General features: G+C 47.2%; 1 protein-coding gene across 8 annotated transcripts in view; it reads right to left on the reverse strand.

Annotated features, from left to right (window-relative positions):
- Positions 1-1,405: 1,405 nt before the first annotated feature.
- Positions 1,406-18,626, reverse strand: part of IRAG1 (inositol 1,4,5-triphosphate receptor associated 1) — a 124,642-nt gene continuing 107,421 nt past the window's right edge. For all 8 annotated transcript variants that reach the window (XM_025266642.3, XM_025266641.3, XM_006045982.4 and 5 more), the window contains 3 exons: positions 12,759-12,878; positions 11,310-11,444; positions 1,406-4,967 (listed from right to left, as the gene is read on the reverse strand). In XM_025266642.3, the coding sequence (XP_025122427.2) occupies positions 4,724-4,967; positions 11,310-11,444; positions 12,759-12,878 (499 nt within the window). In that variant the 3' untranslated portion in view covers positions 1,406-4,723. The remainder of the gene's footprint in view (positions 4,968-11,309; positions 11,445-12,758; positions 12,879-18,626) is intronic.

Consider the following 18,626-nt stretch of genomic DNA (forward strand, 5'->3'; position numbering starts at 1 on the left):
AAGTCGCTCAGTCGTGTCTGACTCTTCGTGACCCCATGGACTGCAGCCTACCAGGCTCCTCCATCCATGGGATTTTCTAGGCAAGAGTACTGGAGTGGGGTACCATTGTAAATACTACTCCTTCCCAAACTTAGGATTCTGGTCTAGTTGCTTCCATTTGATTTCACGTGCCAGTAATCCTACCCCAAATCGTTTCCCAGTCACAATTCTCGAGAGAGAGAGAGAGAGAGAGAGAGAGAGAGAGAGAGAGAGAGATTTTAAACATCAGCCCCATGCCCCTCTCTCTAATTTAGTGGCGGCTATTGAGTTCATTTGAAACCACAGATGGAAGGACCATATCCTGACTCTGACCTTTACCATAGGGCTGGTCTGATCTGAATTCAACTAAAGTTTTACTTGTTCTTTTTCACTCAAAGCTCTTTTCAGTCTAATTGGGCTTTAAAGCAGTCAGGTTTTCTAACCCTTCAGTCTAGGAACTCTGTATCCTTTTCCCTTTGTTTCAATTTATCCACTTATTTCCCAAGTACTTCTTTTTCTTGCAATCTCTCTCAAAAGTTAGCCAAAAAGAGTTCACATACTTCAATACTCTGATTCTTTTCAGCCGCTTCTCCTAGAGCTATAGGTTGCCCATGGACTGTCTTTTAAGTTATCATGGGTAAGACTTTACCTATTATTTTTGTTTTATTCACAGCACAGGTCACCTATTTCCAGTCCGTGATATCAGTGTTCTGGTTTCCTGCCACTTGACTGCGAAGTCCGTGTCTCCTATTTTGAAAATTTGTTCTTGAAGTTCCCTATTTCTGCTTCTGTATGTGTTAGTCAGGGTAGGCTAACTGCTATGATAAACATTCCTGAATTTCTGTGGCTTAATATGCTAACATCTTATTTCTTGCTTATGTCAGTTGAATTCTGTGAACCCCCATAAGAAGACTCAGCTTCTACTGAGTGGGGCCAGCAACTTCTTGGACGTCAGGTTCTGAACTGAATGCCCTGAATCTGGCAGGCAGAAAGGGGACTACAGGGAATGCAAGGTACTAGGCAGGAGAGTCTGTTTAGGAAACTGGATCTGGAAGGTTCACATTCGCCTGCCCCTTGCTGCAAGAAAAGACAAAAAAAAGATTGTCTAACTGTAGAAATCAGATTGGTGAAAACGTAGCAGTCTCGATCACAGAAAAATGTATTAAAAAAAAAGCAAAACAAAACCACACACAGACCAGGAAGATATGGGAAACTAGGGTCAGGAATGAGGATGAGACACAGAGGAATTGATCGAGGCCCTGGAAGGGATCTGGTAACCCAGGGCCTGGGGGCCTGGGCGGTACTGTCACCCAAGGTAGATTCTAGTTCAGGGTTGGGCAAGGTTCTGACTCAGCTCCACAAAATGAGGAGGCATTTGGCTGCTGCCAAAGGTTTGGAAATGTGCTTTTATTTTCAAACTCAGGTACGTGACACTCTATAGTTCAATGCTAGCACACCTGTGTGAGGTTTAACAACATTAGGAACTGCCAGCCAGTGATACATAAACCCCGCATCTCCCTCTCCTCTTACTCTACCAGGCTGTACACGGGAGTGACACAGAAAGTGAAGGTCCTTTAGGAGGGGACATCGCGGCACCAACAACAGAGTCCTAGGGCCAAGCAGAAATGTCAGACCTCAGAGGCATGGTGAAGGAAGGGAACTTTTATTTCTGATCAATCTCACTCACTGTTGGACATACAGGGCCTGTTTCTCTCCATTTCACTGCTGCTTTGGCAACAGTTCCAATAGCATTAGGTCCATCTTGGCTTTTAAGAAATACCGAGGAGTCCTGTTTCAGGAATGCCCTTGGTAATGTGATTACTCGTTTGCTCCTTCTGGTCACTTCTTGTCCTTGACCTCTCTTACTCATAGAGTCATTTGGCTGAGGGTCTGGTCTGGAAGCATTCTTGCAGGCCTTTCTATGAAGCAGCTGGAGGCTCAAGAGCTCACTGCAGCTCCTCTCCTGGCCTTTGTCTCAACCGGAAACAAAGGTGGGAACCCTGTGGCCAAGGGGGCAATGGGTCAGCTTGGCCCAGTCCTTCTTCAAGGCAGGCTGAGACTGGCCAGCCCAGAGTCCTGCCTCACAGCCACACTCTCCAGAGCTCTGTTTACATCCTGCCTTTGGCTCTGAGGGCCTAAAGCTCCTTCGGTGTGTCTGTTCCCCCTTGAAGAGGTAGGGCAAACCATCCATCCATGAATCCAATGTCCATCTGCTTTGATCTGCGCCTCTTTACCTTAATGGCACATCCTTGATCAACCCTGGCTTGGACTTCTCTCACAGTGGTTTTCTTGCCACTGAAAAGGGCGCCCCCTCCCCCCCTCCAAAAAAAAAAAAAGCTGTTTTACCGGGGGGGGGGGTGGGGGGGGTGGGGTCCTGATCTAGGTCAGTCTTTCGGAAAGAAGTGATTGCTTCAAGCCCAACCCTTTAGTTTGGAAATGATGTTGTTAGGTCACAGAGTAGATTGAAAAAATTCTAGAATAAGTTGAGGCTAATAAAGATATGATTTCTCTCATTCACCATTTGAGATGGTGGTGGTGAGGATGCTGGTGCTGGGAAGTATGCAAAACGTCAGCTGTTCCCAGACTGCTCTCCACCACTTTGCACACTCACTCATTCTGACCAACATTAAATGACACCCTCCCAAGCATCAGCCACCATGCTAGGCACTTACCCAGAGAATGAGTAAGACATGGTTCTTGTCTTTGAGGATAAATGCTTGGAAAGACAGACACATAAATAAGTTATTAATATTATGATACACTGTAGTAATGCTCATTAGTAGTAGTAATGAAAATGTTTTAAAAGTGCTGAAAAGTACAGAGAAGGGTATGACCTATTAATGTGGTCTGGTGTGGAGTTGGAGGGAGGCCATTAAAGCTGCATGGAGCGGGTGATTTTTGCACTTGGTCCTGAAGAGTGACCAGAAGAAAAGAGGAGCACGGCAGAAGAAAAACGAGCATGAGAAAACAGTCTAGTTTGGGAACCAGAAATGACTTGGAGTGGCTGAAGGGCTACCTAGGGGTGTGGGGCTGAAACAGAACATGACTAGATAGAAGACCTTTGGAAAAGGCAATTTAGTGCAGGGTTAAGAGCATAGCCTCTGGGACCAGCCTGGCTGGGCTTAACTTCCAACCCCATGGGTATCCTTGGCAAGTTACTTGTGTTTTTGTGCTTCAGTTTCCTTATGTGAAAATGGGAAGAGTCATAGCTTTTTTCTTTTTCGTGAGGACACAGTGAATGCATCCTTATATAATACCAGTGTTTGGCTCATAGTAAGTTCTACATAGGGTCAGCAACAAAAACAAATGACAACAGCAAAACAAAAGCAAAGACACCACCATAAAAGCCACACAGAAACCAGCACTCCCCAGATCTGATGCGGCAAGAAGGCAGGCAGTGGCTATCCAGATGGAGCAGGAAGTCAAGCTGCAGGTGGGATTTGCTCTGTTTTCTGCTAAATAATGGGAAAGCCCCAAGACCTACACTTGTGTTGGGAATCCCACAGAAACTGGAGCCTCGTGGCAGAGATGCACACTTGCAAGTGGGCACAGGAAAGTTGAAGCACACCATGTTTCTTCCCTTCCCAGAGAGAGCAAAGTGGGGACAGACCATGCTGTAAGCATGCATGTGTGCTCAGCTGTGTCTGACCCTCTGTGACCCCATGGACTATAGCCTGCGAGACTCCTTTGTCCATGGGATTTTCCAGGCAAGAATACTGGAGTGGGTTGCCATTTCCTCCTCCAGGGGATCTTCCCAACCCAGGGATCGAACCTGTGTCTCCTGCATCGGCAGGTGGATTCTTTACCACTGAGTCACCTGGAAAGGCCCCACCATGCTGTATAGCAGCTTAGAATTAACACTGGAAATGGAGACCAGCAAGTTCACCATGCAAGTCATGAGTTTTCAGCGTTTCTCAAACATCGTAAATCCATGTGGAGAGCTCACTGAACAGGTAAGTGCCTGGTGACTGCCCCACACGTGAAAATCTGTGGGTTGGCTTTATGCACAACACACACCCAGAGCACACATTTGGAGGACAGTTGACTTCATGCACGTGTGTGCTTTGTGTGTGTGTGTCTGTGTGTGTGTATTGTATGTGTACAGAGGCATATGTATTAATTTACATCTTCCCATTTCATTTCAAGCACTGAGCTAAAATCAGCCTAAATATTTTTCTGAGAAACCTTTCCATCTTCTGTAAAGAAAAACTCTGATTGCAACGAGGAGGAGGGGAGGCTGAAGGAGAGTCAGTAAGAATGAGATGTGAAATGGGAAGATACTCATGTTGCTATTCCAAATTCCAGGTCTGATCCTCAGGGCAGAGTTAGCCCTTAGGCACAATCGTTCCTGATTTCCGATCAATTGTAGAGAGGAAAACCAAGGAGAGTGGGCTTTTCATGTTTGCCTGTGAGGAAGGTATTTTCTTTCTCCCCAGCCATCTGAACTGGCGCAGCCACCTTCCCTTCTCTTCAAGTCCCCTGGTGATGTCTACTTCTTTGTCCACTGATGCTTTTTGTTGATCCTCCAGGAACATCAGCTATTGTGTGTGAATAGCTCCCGCAGGGGTGCCAAGTGTGAAAGAACCCCTGCTTGTTCCCCTGACGGCAGCAGTGGCATGCCCACGTCCAGGCCTGACGTGTCATGCTTGAGGAAAGGGCGACAGGCCGTGTGGTGGAGCAGGGCGCTGCCTGAGTGTTGGATTTTCTACTGCTCTGTAGGCTGCTCATGCTGGAGTCCTGAGCTCCACCAGGAGTCCCGCTGGGCTGCCGAGCACGTGGATTTCCCAAGGGACCCGTCGGCCTGCTCTACGCAAGAGTTATGGGAACCGTAGAGCCCCAGCACGACAGTCAAGACCAGCATCGCCGCGGCCATCATCCAGATGACTTGCCAATGCTGACACAGTTTGGGATACATGACTTGTAAGAAATGAACCAGTTCTTCAAGTTTGCTGTCAAATGAAAAAAACAGGTGGAGGGTTTAGTATATTAGACACATATATGATGCCCCGACCCATACTTCTGCCTGGAATACATTCCAAGTTGTCTTGAGCCATGGTTCTCAAACTCAGCTGTGCAGAATTGCTTAGCAGTAATTATTCAAAATACCCCAGGACTACAGACTAAGAATCTTCAAAGGTATGGTCCAAGAGTCTACAATTTAAAACATTTCCCCAGGTGATTCTAACAGTCCATAACCTTTATATTAGGAGTGACTGGGCTAGACCACTCTATTTGTGTGATCATTCAGCCTTTGACACATGCCCTCATCTATTCATGAGATGGTCATTGACATCTGAACTCCCCCAAGGCCCGAGATCCAGGTTGGCTGACCCAGACTCCCATGCATCCATGCAGGCCCAGCATCTTTTCTGTACTTAGTGTCACTAATGTAGAGATCAGCTCCATGTTATAACCTGTCCCCTGCCTCCATGTTCAGAGGCATAATTTGTTGTGTTCAGCTCCACATATGCCCATGTCCAGAGTGGAAGGACTGTGATAAACTCCTAGAAGACTCCTGACGTTGAATTATAAATGACATGGAACCAGTAACCTTAAGAGCTCACTTCAAACCATCCCAGGGGCTTCCAGAGAACTCTTAGCCTCTGGCAACCTCAGGGTGACTTATTCAAGTATTTTCTCAGTCCTAGTAATCTTCCTTCCCAGGGAAATAGATAGCCAGCAGGAATTTTCTGTATGGCTCAGGAAACTCAATGGGGACTCTGTATCAACCTAGAGGGGTGGGATGGGGAGGGAGATGGGAGGGGATATATGTATACCTATGGCTGATTTATGCTGAGGTTTGACAGAAAACAACAAAATTCTGTAAAGCAATTATCCTTCAATTAAAAAAAAAATATATATATATATACACACACATATATATGCTGTTGCTGCTAAGTCACTTCAGTCGTGTCTGACTCTGTGCAACCCCACAGACGGCAGCCCACCAGGCTCCCCCATCCCTGGGATTCTCCAGGCAAGAACACTGGAGTGGGTTGCCATTTCCTTCTCCAATGCATGAAAGTGAAAAGTGAAAGTGAAGTCGCTCAGTTGCGTCTGACTCTTAGCGACTCCATGGTCTGCAGCCTACCAGGCTCCTCCGCCCATGGGATTTTCCAGGCAAGAGTACTGGAGTGGGGTGCCATTGCCTTCTTCAATACACACACACACACACACACACACACACACACATATATATATATATATATATAAAATAAATCTTCCTTCCCAAATATCTCTTCCTCCACTTTCTCTGGTCTCTCCACACTTTTCTCTCTTCTCTCCTTGCCATTCATCCCCTCACCTCTGCTTTTTGCCTGTGTCCCCCCCGCACCCTTGGCTTCCCAGGTGGCTCAGATGGTAAAGCGTCTGCCTGCAATACAGGAGACCCGGGTTTGATCCCTGGGTTGGGAAGCTCCCCTGGGCTTCCCAGGGGAGAAGGAAATGGCAACCCACTCCAGTACTCTTGCCTGGAAAATTCCATGGATGGAGGAGCCTGGTAGGCTACAGTCCATTGGGTCGGAAAGAGTCGGATATGACTGAATGATTGAACTGAAAAGACATTTGGTCAGATGGCCCACTTGGAAGAGTCCATTCTTGAAGCTCTCTGGAGAAGCCCTGGACACACTCATTAAGCTGGAATTTCTTCCTACCCCCCCTTTCTTCCCACCTCCCCACCTTTCCTTCTTCTCTTCCTGACTGCCTTTCAACTTTTCCACTGTTTTTTTGTGGCACAGTGAAAAGATGGTTGGATGGCATCACTGACTCGATGGACCTGAGTTTGAGCAAGCCCTGGGAGTTGGTGATGGACAGGGAAACCTGGCATGCTGCAGTCTATGGGGTCATAAAGAGTTGGACATGACTGAATGACTGAACTGAAAAGACATTTGGTCAGATGGCCCACTTGGAAGAGTCCATTCTTAAAGCTCTCTGGAGAAGCCCTGGACACATTCATTAAGCTGGAATTTCTTCCTGTTTCTAATCCCAGATTGATTGATTGATCCATCTAAAATTGAGAATACTGAACATCACCAAATGGAGAAGGTGAGAAGTGACAGGAGGGCCTTTTCCAGATCCTGAGGCTCACATAGACCCTGAAATATGCAGGCCACTTGCTGAGAAGTAGACAGCTCTAGATGCCTTACAATGGGTAGAAAGATTAAACAAATACCCTCTGTACAGAGGGATCAGATGCTCAGAGTACCTGCCTTGGAATGTCAAAGCATTGGTTGATTTCTTTTCCACATGGGAAACCACTGATAATTGTTTCAGAAGCAGTTAAGCAAAGCAAAACAGTGAGCACATGAGCCAAGGTGGAAAATTATTGGCTACTTTCATAACTGTAGGGGAGAGAGAATTTGGAAATGGAAGCTTGTTTTCTTTTGGCACCATTTTGATTCTTTAACTTCTATTTAGATACAGTTGGATGCTATGGCACAGTCTTTCTTTTGGGCTGTATTTTTCTGGGCCCCAAAACAAGCTGCTGGAGCTGGAAGAATCCCACTCTCACTCCATCCCTTAGAGGGATTGGGAAGGAGGAGGGTAAGATAGGCTTCATGACCCTCAGCTGGTTACCTATTTAAAGTCTATAAAAATGGTTAGAAATAGAATTATTGATTAGAAATAGAATTCCTTTGGAAATCGATTTTTGGTTGTACTGAGTTCTACCTACTCCTCCATTGGGAGGAGTGAGGTTGCTCCCCCGTCACCTGGGCTAGGAGATGCTGCGTGGGGAGCTCAATACATCGCAGTTTGGGCACATGGTGAGTGGGCTGGTATGTGACTCCCACCTGAGGGATCTAAAGAATGAGAATCTTGCTGAACTGCTTGATGCCATCAGAACACGGGGCCATGAGACCGAGAACCATCCTCCCACCGCTAGTGGGCCAGAGATGTGTATTTCATTTTAACTGGGTATAGGCAGGAGAGGGAGAGCTGGCACAGGATATCATAGACCTGGAAACACTACAAAGAAGCTGAGCACAGAAGCTACACTTCCAGCTGCCCAAGGACTGAGAGAGAGATTATAAGTAGCCAGCCAGAAGAGCTGCATTTGACCTCACAAAGGGAATTGCAGTTGAGTGATCCTCAGTAATGGTGTGTGTGGGGGGGAGGGGGGCGGTGGTGTGGGGTTCTCTGAAGGTTCCATAAAACACCACACTGAACAAAATCAGAAAGTCGGGGGACTTCCCTCGTCCAGTGGCTAAGATCCTGAGCTCCTGATGCAGGGGGCCCGGGTTCAATTGCTGGCCAGGGAAATAGATCCCACAGGCCACAACTAAGACCTGGCACAACCAAATAAATTAGTAAGCTGAGCTAAGTCACTTCAGTCGTGTCCGACTCTGTGCAACCTCATAGACGGCAGCCCACTAGGCTCCCCCTGTCCCTGGGATTCTCCAGGCAAGAACGCTGGAGTGGGTTACCATTTCCTTCTCCAATGCATGCAAGTAAAAAGTGAAAGTGAAGTTGCTCAGTCGTGTCTGACTCTTAGCGACCCTGTGGACTGCAGCCTACCGGGCTCCTCCGCCCATGGGATTTTCCAGGCAAGAGTACTGAAATAAATTAGTAAAAATAAATATAAAAAAAAAATCAGCCTTAAATCCCTGCTGAGGCCTTGAGCCTGCTCACAATAAGACCAGTGAAGTAATACCTTCCCTACCCTTAATCTCCATCCCCTTGCCCAGCCCTGGAGAGATCAGGCACTGCATTAACTAAGCTCGGTGGAGGGCACGAGTGACAGAGAGCAAGAAGTCAACTCTGTCCCCACTATTGGCTTCCTTCCTGAAGCAGAGCCAAGCTGACTGGAGGCAGGAAGGGATGGGTAGAAGGTTGAACTTTTTAAGTTCAGGATTTTGACTATTTCAGGGATCTAGCCATTTAAATGACTGAAATGAGGTTATTCCTGGGACTTCAAGTTGATCATAGGACTTCTATTTTCTGAGAGTTATTGGAAACATAAAGGAGTCTGCCTAATATCATCTTAACCCCATGGAGCAGTTCTGCAGAGACACTGGGAGCCAAGACAACAGTTTTCTGTTGCATCTTATGAGTCTCATTCATTCAGTGCATTACATATATGTCAGAAGACTGATGTTCTCTGTTTTAATGTAGTTAAGATCTTGGGTTGATTCACCCAATAAGTTCATTGAAGCTGATCCTCCAGAAAGTAATATTGAGAACAGATTATATTATTATAATAGAGGAGAGATTCAGTGTTTCAGGTTGAATGTCTTCAATAAAGGGTTGGCTGCTGGGGTGATCCTAGTGTTTTTCAAATGTACTAAATAGGACATGGAACTTTTCACAACTCCAGACCTTGCTTGTTAGTGAGATGCCAAAATTTAGTGGTGGGACTTGTGCTTGAGTAGAGGTGTCTGCAGGCAACTGTGTGTGTTAGGGACTTGGGGATGAATGGATTGTCTGGCATTCGAGACAATGGCTCTTGGGATTGGTCTGGGTTGGGTGATGGGTGAGGAAGGGATCCTGTGACCGGGAGTGGGCAGTTTCCCTGATAGCATGGTCAGTCGTTATGGAGACGATGATGCCACACTGCTGAGCCTGAACAGGTGAAGCTGCACCATGTGCTAAGGACCCTTCTGAGGCTGTGCTGATGCCTGGTATCCATCCCCTGAGGTCCAGGCATGTTCTTAAGATCAGAAAGTGAATCTGAGAGGGAGCAGGGATTGGGAGAGAGAACAAGGCCTTTCAGGATCAGCAGGACCAAGAGAACACCCTTGGACGATGGATGTGAAGGGCAACCATTGCCATGCACTGCTGACCAAGAGCTGGAGAGAGGGAGAGCTGGGCACAGCCTCTCTTCTGCTGGGATTCCACGAATTAGAAGGGAGCCGCCAATGGCCCAAGATCAAACCAGCTAGATAAGGATTCTAGCCCTGTACTTTGTAAACCAGTTTGTTTATATTCCATGTACTCTCTGTGGTCTGTTCCTTTTGTTCTTTCTTGGTGTTTGGAAGGGTTAGAAGTCCCAGCCTGTCTTTTGTTTTGATGGGAGCCAATGATGGACAGGGAGGCCTGGTGTGCTGCAATTCATGGGGTTGCAAAAAGTTGGACACGACTGAGCGACTGAACTGAACTGAATTGAACTGAAAGAAAGGGCTGTTGTCAGGCCTGGGCTTGACTGCGTTAAAGGAGAGGAGATAGTGTGGTGGCCAACAAAATGAGAGCAGAGGACCCCCAGGAGGGACAGAAGACCGAGAAAGACAGGACCCAGTCGCTCAGAGCAGGGACTGTGCTTTGATTATGAACACTGGGCTTCTCTCCCTAGAAGAGGTAGTGCATCCTAGCACACGTTTGTTTCCAGCTGTGAAACACTTTCTCTTCCCATGAACGCTGGAGTTGACTCATGCAGGCTAACGCCTCTTATTCTGGTTGAATCTTCCAACTGGGCTCTGCTGCTTGTTCTTATGTGCTTTGAAGCATATCCATCTCACTTTGAATCTGCATTTTATTACATGTTTCATTGCATGCATATGATTTCCAGAGTCTGCTAGCAATGAGACACAGACAACATGCCCTATCCCAAATGAAGCAGCTGATTAGATTAATTGATCATTTTTGACTAAAGTCATCCTGGACTGAAGGTAGCCTGGGAGTCTAAAAGCAGTAATTTTGGTGAAGTGTTCCAAGTTAGCTGTAACTACATTTAAAAATCCAAAACTCAAGACTTCTAGTTTAAATGTGCTAATAGAGATAATAGGGCCGGATATACAAAATTGGGCCCCTCCAGTAAAATCCAGGACGTCAATTTGTCACAAGATCCATAGGGTACAGGTAGGGCAAGATGCTGGATCTACATTACCTTTATCTACATGTTACATAGATTTTGTGGAAAATGCACTTAAAATATAAAATATATTTGGTCACCATGGAAGAAACCTTTTGGAGACTCATGTTTGCCACAAAGTTGAGTTGTCCCCTATCTCTATGTGTTCTCTCCACCCCCATCCTACTCGAGGGCTTCAGGTCAACTCCCTTGACCTTGGATCTCTCATGCAGATGGCTGGGCAGTGAGTTAACTGTGGTCCCTTGCATTTTCTCAGCTCTTAGGAACTCCTGACCCCACCCTTGGACACCCCTGACCCCTAAACCCTGGCAAGCCCTCCTTGTTAACTATTTGGACTCTTTGGGATTCCCTCTGCCTCTTCCTCCAACATGAGTTCCCTCCTGTTGGCTGCTCACTTGGGCCCTGGACGGCCTTGGACTGGCCCCTCCAGGGATGCTGTGCAGTGAAAGGGACTGAGGCCCAAGTTAGCAACTGTGAGGGCTGCAACCTGCTTCTCTGCTCCTTCTCCTCTTCCTCAGTTTCTGCCGCCTCTTCTGGCTCCTCCAGGCTCTCACTCTTCTGTTCTTCTTCCTCCTCCCTCAGGTCTTGAAGCTCCTTGGTTTTCTTTAGACCTTCCTGGTATCTGGAAGGCAACAATGAACAACTGAGTCTGGAAAGGCCAGCAGATGCAGAGCATCCTTCCCTGAGTTGCTAGAGGAGGGGCTCTGAGCACTTGCCGGGATTCTGCTCTCACTTCCTGTGGCTCCACACAATAGGGAAAAGCCACCACATCCCACGGTGGCTCGTATCAGGACGGTTTCCCTTCACCCCCAGTCATCCTTCCTGTTTATGTGAAAGTGTGACAAAACAGATGGGCAAAAAATGTGGGTGCAGTCTCCTGGCTAGATTCTTCTCCAACAAACCATTTGGGAGGGCTAAGGACTGCATCTGCTCTCTGTGTGGCCTTGGAGCCTTGGCTACTCCCCTGTGAGAAGGAGGGGCTGGCACCCATTGCACAGGTGATGGAACATTTTGAGAAAGTGACAAGAGTACAGCTTGGCCTAGGGAAGGTGGGGCTTATACACAGGCTTGTTGGGAAGCTTTGTGGAAGTGAAACGCACACAAGTTCTCTGTAAATGGTCACAAAGGCAATGGAAGCATTCACTCCCCTCCAGTCTAAGTATAGAGGATAGGTATGGGTGAAAAGACAGGCTTTTCGAGAGAAATCTTCTGACTTCCAGGATTAATATTACCCTGAACATACATTTTGCTCATCTAACAACTGAATGTTTAAGGCCAGCACAGTTGGGCTGGGGCAAACCCCACTGTGCCACCACACCAAAGCCCACAGGTTCCATGTCAGAGAGAGGCTGCATCTCCCTCAGGGGCTACAAGGCAAGAAGCTCAGGATGCAGTGCCTGGTCAGAGGTAGTTCTTTACCTGGCTGGGCTGGGGCCCTGCTCAGTATTCTGTCCCATCAGTGACTGACAACAGGCCAAAGGTGCTATTCCAGCTCAACTGGAGAAGGGAGTGGCTAGAAGTTGAGGGGACTCCTGTGACAAGAAGAAGGGATGACTGAGGCAGTTCTGGGAAGTGGGGCTGCAGCTGCTCCCGGTCACTGCTGGCAGCGGCGTGACTGCTCTGGGCATGTGTCAGGAAGCCTCAGGCACCACCAAGAGGAACCCACCCAGGGCCTTTGACTTCCAGATCATTCTGGTGGCTTTATGCCTAAAAAGAGGGCAGTCTGGTTATTATCTAACCACACCCTCTTGCCCCATTTCCTCCTGTCTTTCCTGTGGAACAGTACTGCTCTTTCCTATATAATTCCTTACTCAGGCAAGGAGGTCCTGGGGCCATGAGTTGCTTCCCTAAATCCTTTAAGAAACAGGAAAGGTCTGTGGGAAGGTATCTTGTGAGACGTGCCAGGTGACCTCAGGGCTGCTGACAGCTGACTCACCCCTTGTTGTAAGCTTCTTCCTCCATCCTGGCCTTAGCCTCCTGGCTGATCCCCTCCAGGCAGCTCGGAGTCGGCACAGAAGCAGAGGCATCACAATCTGGGTCCCCATTTGTCTTTCCACTAGTGAGAAGGCAAGGACAGGACATCCTTTCAGGGACAGATAGGGCATCTGAAAACCAAACCATGTCTTTGGCCTGTTCCTGCACAGAAGTGAGGAAGCTCATTCGGGTTGAATCTATTTCAATCTTTCTATCTTGAGATAAGATTTTTTTTTTAAAGGCTCTGGTCCATGAATCCTCCCTAGACCCCCAAACATCCAGTACTGTACCAGCTCCCCTTTTCCCTCCTGCTCTCAAACCCACTTTCATTCTTTTTCCAAGAGATGCTGTGAGTAGACAGCCAGCTATTGGGAGCTCCAGGGTACTAAGAGGAAGAAGATGGGGGTGGACCAAATGTTCAGAGTCATCCCATCCCTGCAGTCCATCTTCTGCTTCATTCATTTAAATATCTACCCAGGATTAAGTCACAGGCACCTTGTAATGTGCTGGGAAGACATTAGAAAACAAAAGAAAAAGTCTTAGCCAACATGGAGCACAGCAGGAGAAAATGCCCACAAAAATCAAGAAAAAATATAAAATTAATTACAAATTGTGATGACTTTTATGAGAGAAATAAACTCTGTGAAATGACAGAAAATAACAAGGGAAGAATCTGCTTAGATTGAATGGCTACAAAAGACCTCTTGGAAATGGAATAACAGACCTGAAAGATGAGAAGCCAGCACGTCTATGGCAGAGGGAAGATCATCCCAGGTAGAGGATACAGATGTGTGAAGACCTTGAGATACAAAAGATGTGAAGTTTGAGGGACTGAAGAGAGGCAATGAAGTAAGAGTTAACTTCTGGATAAGATATGTTTTTGATGCCTGTGAGGTATCTAGCTGGAGATGCCAAGTTGGTGGTTGTATGTACCATAGTGCTTAAGAGGAGAGCTCTAGACTGGAGATATTCAGAAGATAGCTGGTATTTAATGCCAGAGGAATGGAAAAGAATGTCTAGGGACAAATATGAGGAAAGATGAGAAGACAACCCAGGACCAAGCCACGTGCATACCCACCCTTAGCTCAGGTAGAGAAGGAGGAGCCTGCGGAGGAGCTTAGAAGTAGCAGCCAGAGAGGTAAGAGGAGAATACGGAGAGTGTGGAGTCCTGGGAGCTGAGAAAGTGTAAGCAGCTCTTTGTGGGAAACCTCCTTTTTTTTTTTTTTTTTTTTTTTAAAATATACAGATATATTTATATTATCAAAAGGTCCCCAAAATGGGGAAGGGGCACCGGGCAGCCTGGACCCTCCCAGTAAGCCCAGACCAGAAGAGGGGCAGAAGTCCCCCAAGTCCAGTTCTCAGCCCTGTACACATTTACCCAGAGCTCCCTCCCCACCCCAGCTGAGTGTTCCTTCAGAGCATCCACTTTCGGCTGTTCTGGAGTTTGTGGCCAAAGGGTGGGCTCCCTTCCAGCGGGGGCCTCGGCACCTCGAGCCTCTGAAAGGACAGCAGCCTGCCAGGGTTCCTGACAGATGCCCATCTTTCCAACCCCTCCAAAGTCAGGGTGGGTGACCCTGTGGGAGAGTAGGCCAGGAGGGCTGAGCACCTGGACAGAGCAGGTAAGGGATTCCTCCTCAGGCAGACCCTGCTGCCTGCCCTGCCATGTCCTGGCCAGGGAACCCCAGGCTGCAGTCAGGATGAGGGGCGTGGGGATGTGGCTTCCTCAGGCGCCCCCTGCTGGCTCACGCCAGGCACGCAGGGCATGAGGGCGTCTGCCCAGGAAGGCTTCACGGCGGCGGTGGCGTGGCAGAGTCCCAACAGGGCTCAGACGTTTCGGAGAAGAGAAAGGGGGTCCGCAGAAAAGGCGGCCACACTCCGGCGCATCTCATTCTCACTGCCTCGCAGGGGGATCAGTGAAATGCTGCCCATCCGGACCTCAGGCGCCGCCCGGGACACGCGTGAGGGCTCCGAGGGCCACACCAGGCCGTCGTGCTGCACAAAGAGGAAGGTGGCGAGCCACTCCCGGAGCTCCATCTGTGTCTCACAGCACAGGTACCACTGCTGCTTCTCGTGTTTCTGAAGGAGGTTTCCTACACAAGGAAGCCCCTTTCCTTGTCACTTTAGCAAAGCTATATTGAAACTAACCATTCATTCATTTATTCATGCCGTACAGCATATAGGATCTTAGTTCCTTGACCAGGAATCAATCTACTTCACTCCACCCCACCCCATCCCACCCTGTGTTGGAAGCTCAGAGTCTTAACTACTGGTCTGCCAAGAAAGTCCCTGTAACTAATTTTTAAACCAGGCACCACCATGCTCTACTTATCTCTGGCTCAAGCACAACTTGCCTAACTTTTTGGTTCCTCCTATAGATCAAAAAGGTAGAAATGAAGAATAAGTTAACAGATGACCAGATCTATTCCCTAGCTCCCCATTCAGTCATCTCCCAAACAACCATGTGACCAAACTGTGTGAACAATATAACATCTAGAGTCAATGAGACTACATACAGTGGGGGGATAGTGACCACTCTGACCCGCATCCCAATGATTAACTGAGATGACTTCCCTCTTTCCACTTAAAGGTTTCCTGGCCATGCAGGATCTTCGGAGGTGGTTTTGGGGGACAGTGAGTCCACCATCTTCACAGACTACCAGCATTCCAATGAAAGGAATTTTCCTTTCTACCACTTTACTGATTTTGTAAGCAGCGAGCAAAGGGACCCTCTTCCCCCGCCCGCCCCGAACATGGAAAGCGTGTCAAGCAGGGAGCACTGTCTCTCACACACACACTTCTGAGAATCTGACTCAGATGCGTATAGGAAAAGTGACTCTTGGATTGGATACCATGGAGGTCAAGAAGAGCTCTGGTGACACGGCAGGAGCCAGATTGGAAAGGGCTGAGTGAAGACTGGGAAGTGAGAAAGGTGAAGATGTGGACACAGGAAACTGACAAGGCCAGGGAGCAGGGGGACTGTGCAGCTGAAGCAGTGGGTCCAAGGACAGAAGCACATGTGAATGTGGATAGAAATGGTTCAGTAGAGGGGATGAGAGAAGAGGGAAGACCAAAGAAATAAATCCTTTGAAAAGGAAAGTAGGCACAGATCTTAGAAAGGTAGAGAAACTTCTCCTTACTCATAACAAAGGCAGGAAGGCAATGGAGATGGTGGGCTGGGAATCTGGCAAAGGAAGATGAGAGGAATCTTCTCTTCCAAGAGCTTAAATTTTCTCTATAAAATGGAAAAACAAGGTCATCTACTAAAAGTGAGAAGTAGGGAGGCTAGGCAATCTTGAGGGTAGAGAAGGCATAAGCATCATGAGGTGGAGGTAAGGGGGACAAATGTGCTAGATTCAAGTAGGATAGCTGATGGTGCCAGGAGTCCATTTGAGGTATGAAATCACGAGTTGAAAGGAAGTATCCTGATGGCTGTGCTTTCTCTATGTATCCTGCAGCTCACCTAAGGGCCTGGAATTCCAATGGGAGTCTTGTCATGGCGGAGACCACAAACAAGGCAGAACAGTGACTAGGGCTTTGCAGCCAGGACTCTGAAGCTCACAGCTGCTACCCTCCCTGACATCTCAGCCAAGCTTCATGAGTGAGTCTCCTCATTCTCAGCATCAGTTTCCTTGTCTTAGTTTCCTTCAGGCCTTGTAAAATTTACATTTAATCAGGTTGGAAACCAAAACCCATTGTGAACAAGAAAGAACACTCGAAAAATATCAGCTATTCATAACATTTCTCCTTTTTAAAATCACATTATCCAGTCCCTTCTATGTGACCTCTGCCTAACGTACAGTTTCTTATTTTTCCAAAGGATTGGAAAAAGAGCAGAAAAACAGAGCTACAGCCAAGGGCAGGGAAAGCCATTCTTGTACAAAATATGGTGGTGGTGGTTTAGTCACTAAGTTGTGTCTGACTCTTGCGACCCCATGGACTGTAGCCCACCAGGCTCCTCTGTCCATGGGATTCTTTAGGTAAGAATACTGGAGTGGGTTGCCATTTCCTTCTCTAGGGGATCTTCCTGATCCAGGAATCGAACCCAGGTCTCTGCACTGCAGGCAGATTCTTTACTGACTGAGCTACGGGGAAGCCCCAAAATATGGTAGGGTGTAAAATCTTTGCAGTTATTTCCTGACCCCTAGACTGAGTCTGTGTGTGTGTTAGTTGCTCATTTGTGTCTGACTCTTTGCAATCCCACAGACTGTAGTCCACTAGGCTCCTCTGTCCATAGAATTCTCCAAGCAAGAATACTGGAGTGGGTAGCCATTTGTTTCTCCAGGGATTCTTTTTGACTCAGGGATTGAACCCAGGTTTCTTTCACTGCAGACAGATTTTTTACCATCTGAGCCACCAGGGAAGCTCCTAGACTGAGCTTATAGTTCCTTAAATATCTTCTCCAACTATCTGGAATCTTCTCCCCATGCACTTCAAAGGCTTGGTTCAAATATATTTTCCTTTGTGAAGCTCTTGCTAATGTTTTCCTCTCTCTCATACCCTCTGGTTAAAGTTGATCTCTCCCTCCCTTTATATCCTCAGGAAACCTCTTTTGCAGCATAACTCAGAGCTATGGCACTTTTATACACATGCTCTTCCTTCTGTATGACTGTGATTGCAGAGTGTGTTTCGGTTTGAATGATGTTTAGCACATGGGAAGTGCCTCTAAGTGTTTGCTGAGCTGTATTGCCTTCACTGTGGCTCATCCCCTGCCAGTTAATCTTACAAAATGGGCAGATCCTCTATGTAAATGACTCTTTCCTGAGAACTGTGTTTGGACTGAGCTGAAGGAATCCCTACGCATGGTCGTAAGCTTGGAGCTGAGCACAGCCTGTGCCCACCTTGAGATTTCTGGGCCAGACACTCCTGGATCTTGGCCTCTGTCCCCAGTTCATAATCTTGTGTGCTTTCTTCCTGAGATGACTGATTAGAATGAGGCTCATTGTTCTCTCACGTCCACTGGGTCAAAAATGTTTGTCATTGTGCTTAGCTCTCAGTAATGTGAAGAGATACGTAGTAAAAATGTGTTGTTTGACCTGCAGCTATATTAGATTCTATTTTCCCCATGTGGTCAACAGTATTTGAAAGCGACTCCAGTCCTTTCCCATGGACAGATCTTACCTTCTTGGACTCAGCTATGTCTGTAAGCCACCCCCATTACCAGGCTCCCTCAGACAAGTCCAGCCTGGGGGACCTTGGCTACAAGAACTTCCTGAGTCTCAGTTACTCAGTCCCAGGTTCCTGGAGTTCACTAATAGGTTGATTGAAGGCTAATCCATTCCAGAATACTATCAGCAAAGGGGAACTGTTTAACTATATATATTTAATGTCATATAAAACCTGTAAGCAATTATCTTGACTGCTTCAAAAATGTAGAAAATGGTTATTTTACAGATTAAAGAGAAAATCGCTCTGTGCTATAGCAATATAATGGCCCCTTTTATGAAACCAGCCCTGGGCACCATCTGCATTTATGATGGTGCCGATCCTTCAGTGAATGGCTCTGTGTGCACTTTGCACTCCCACCTACTCCGCCCTCCACTCCATGCCCGGTCATCAAGTTATTTCACAATAGCTCACAGGAGCTTTTTCAAAAATAGCTCTTAAATCCACTCTCTTCTTGTGTGTCACACTGAATTTCTTCCCATTTGTCCAGTTGGAGTGTCTATTAAGAGGTTAAGTGCATGAGATCTATTATCTACTGGCTGTGTATCCTCAGGTATGTGATGGTTTCTCTGAGTGTCAGTTTCCTCATCTATAAGACAAAAATATTAATAGTATACCTTCCTCATGGTATTATTATAAGGATTAAAGGAGATCATTAATGTAAAGC

This window comes from Bubalus bubalis, chromosome 16 (assembly GCF_019923935.1).
Source record: "Bubalus bubalis isolate 160015118507 breed Murrah chromosome 16, NDDB_SH_1, whole genome shotgun sequence".
Lineage (NCBI taxonomy): Eukaryota > Metazoa > Chordata > Mammalia > Artiodactyla > Bovidae > Bubalus > Bubalus bubalis.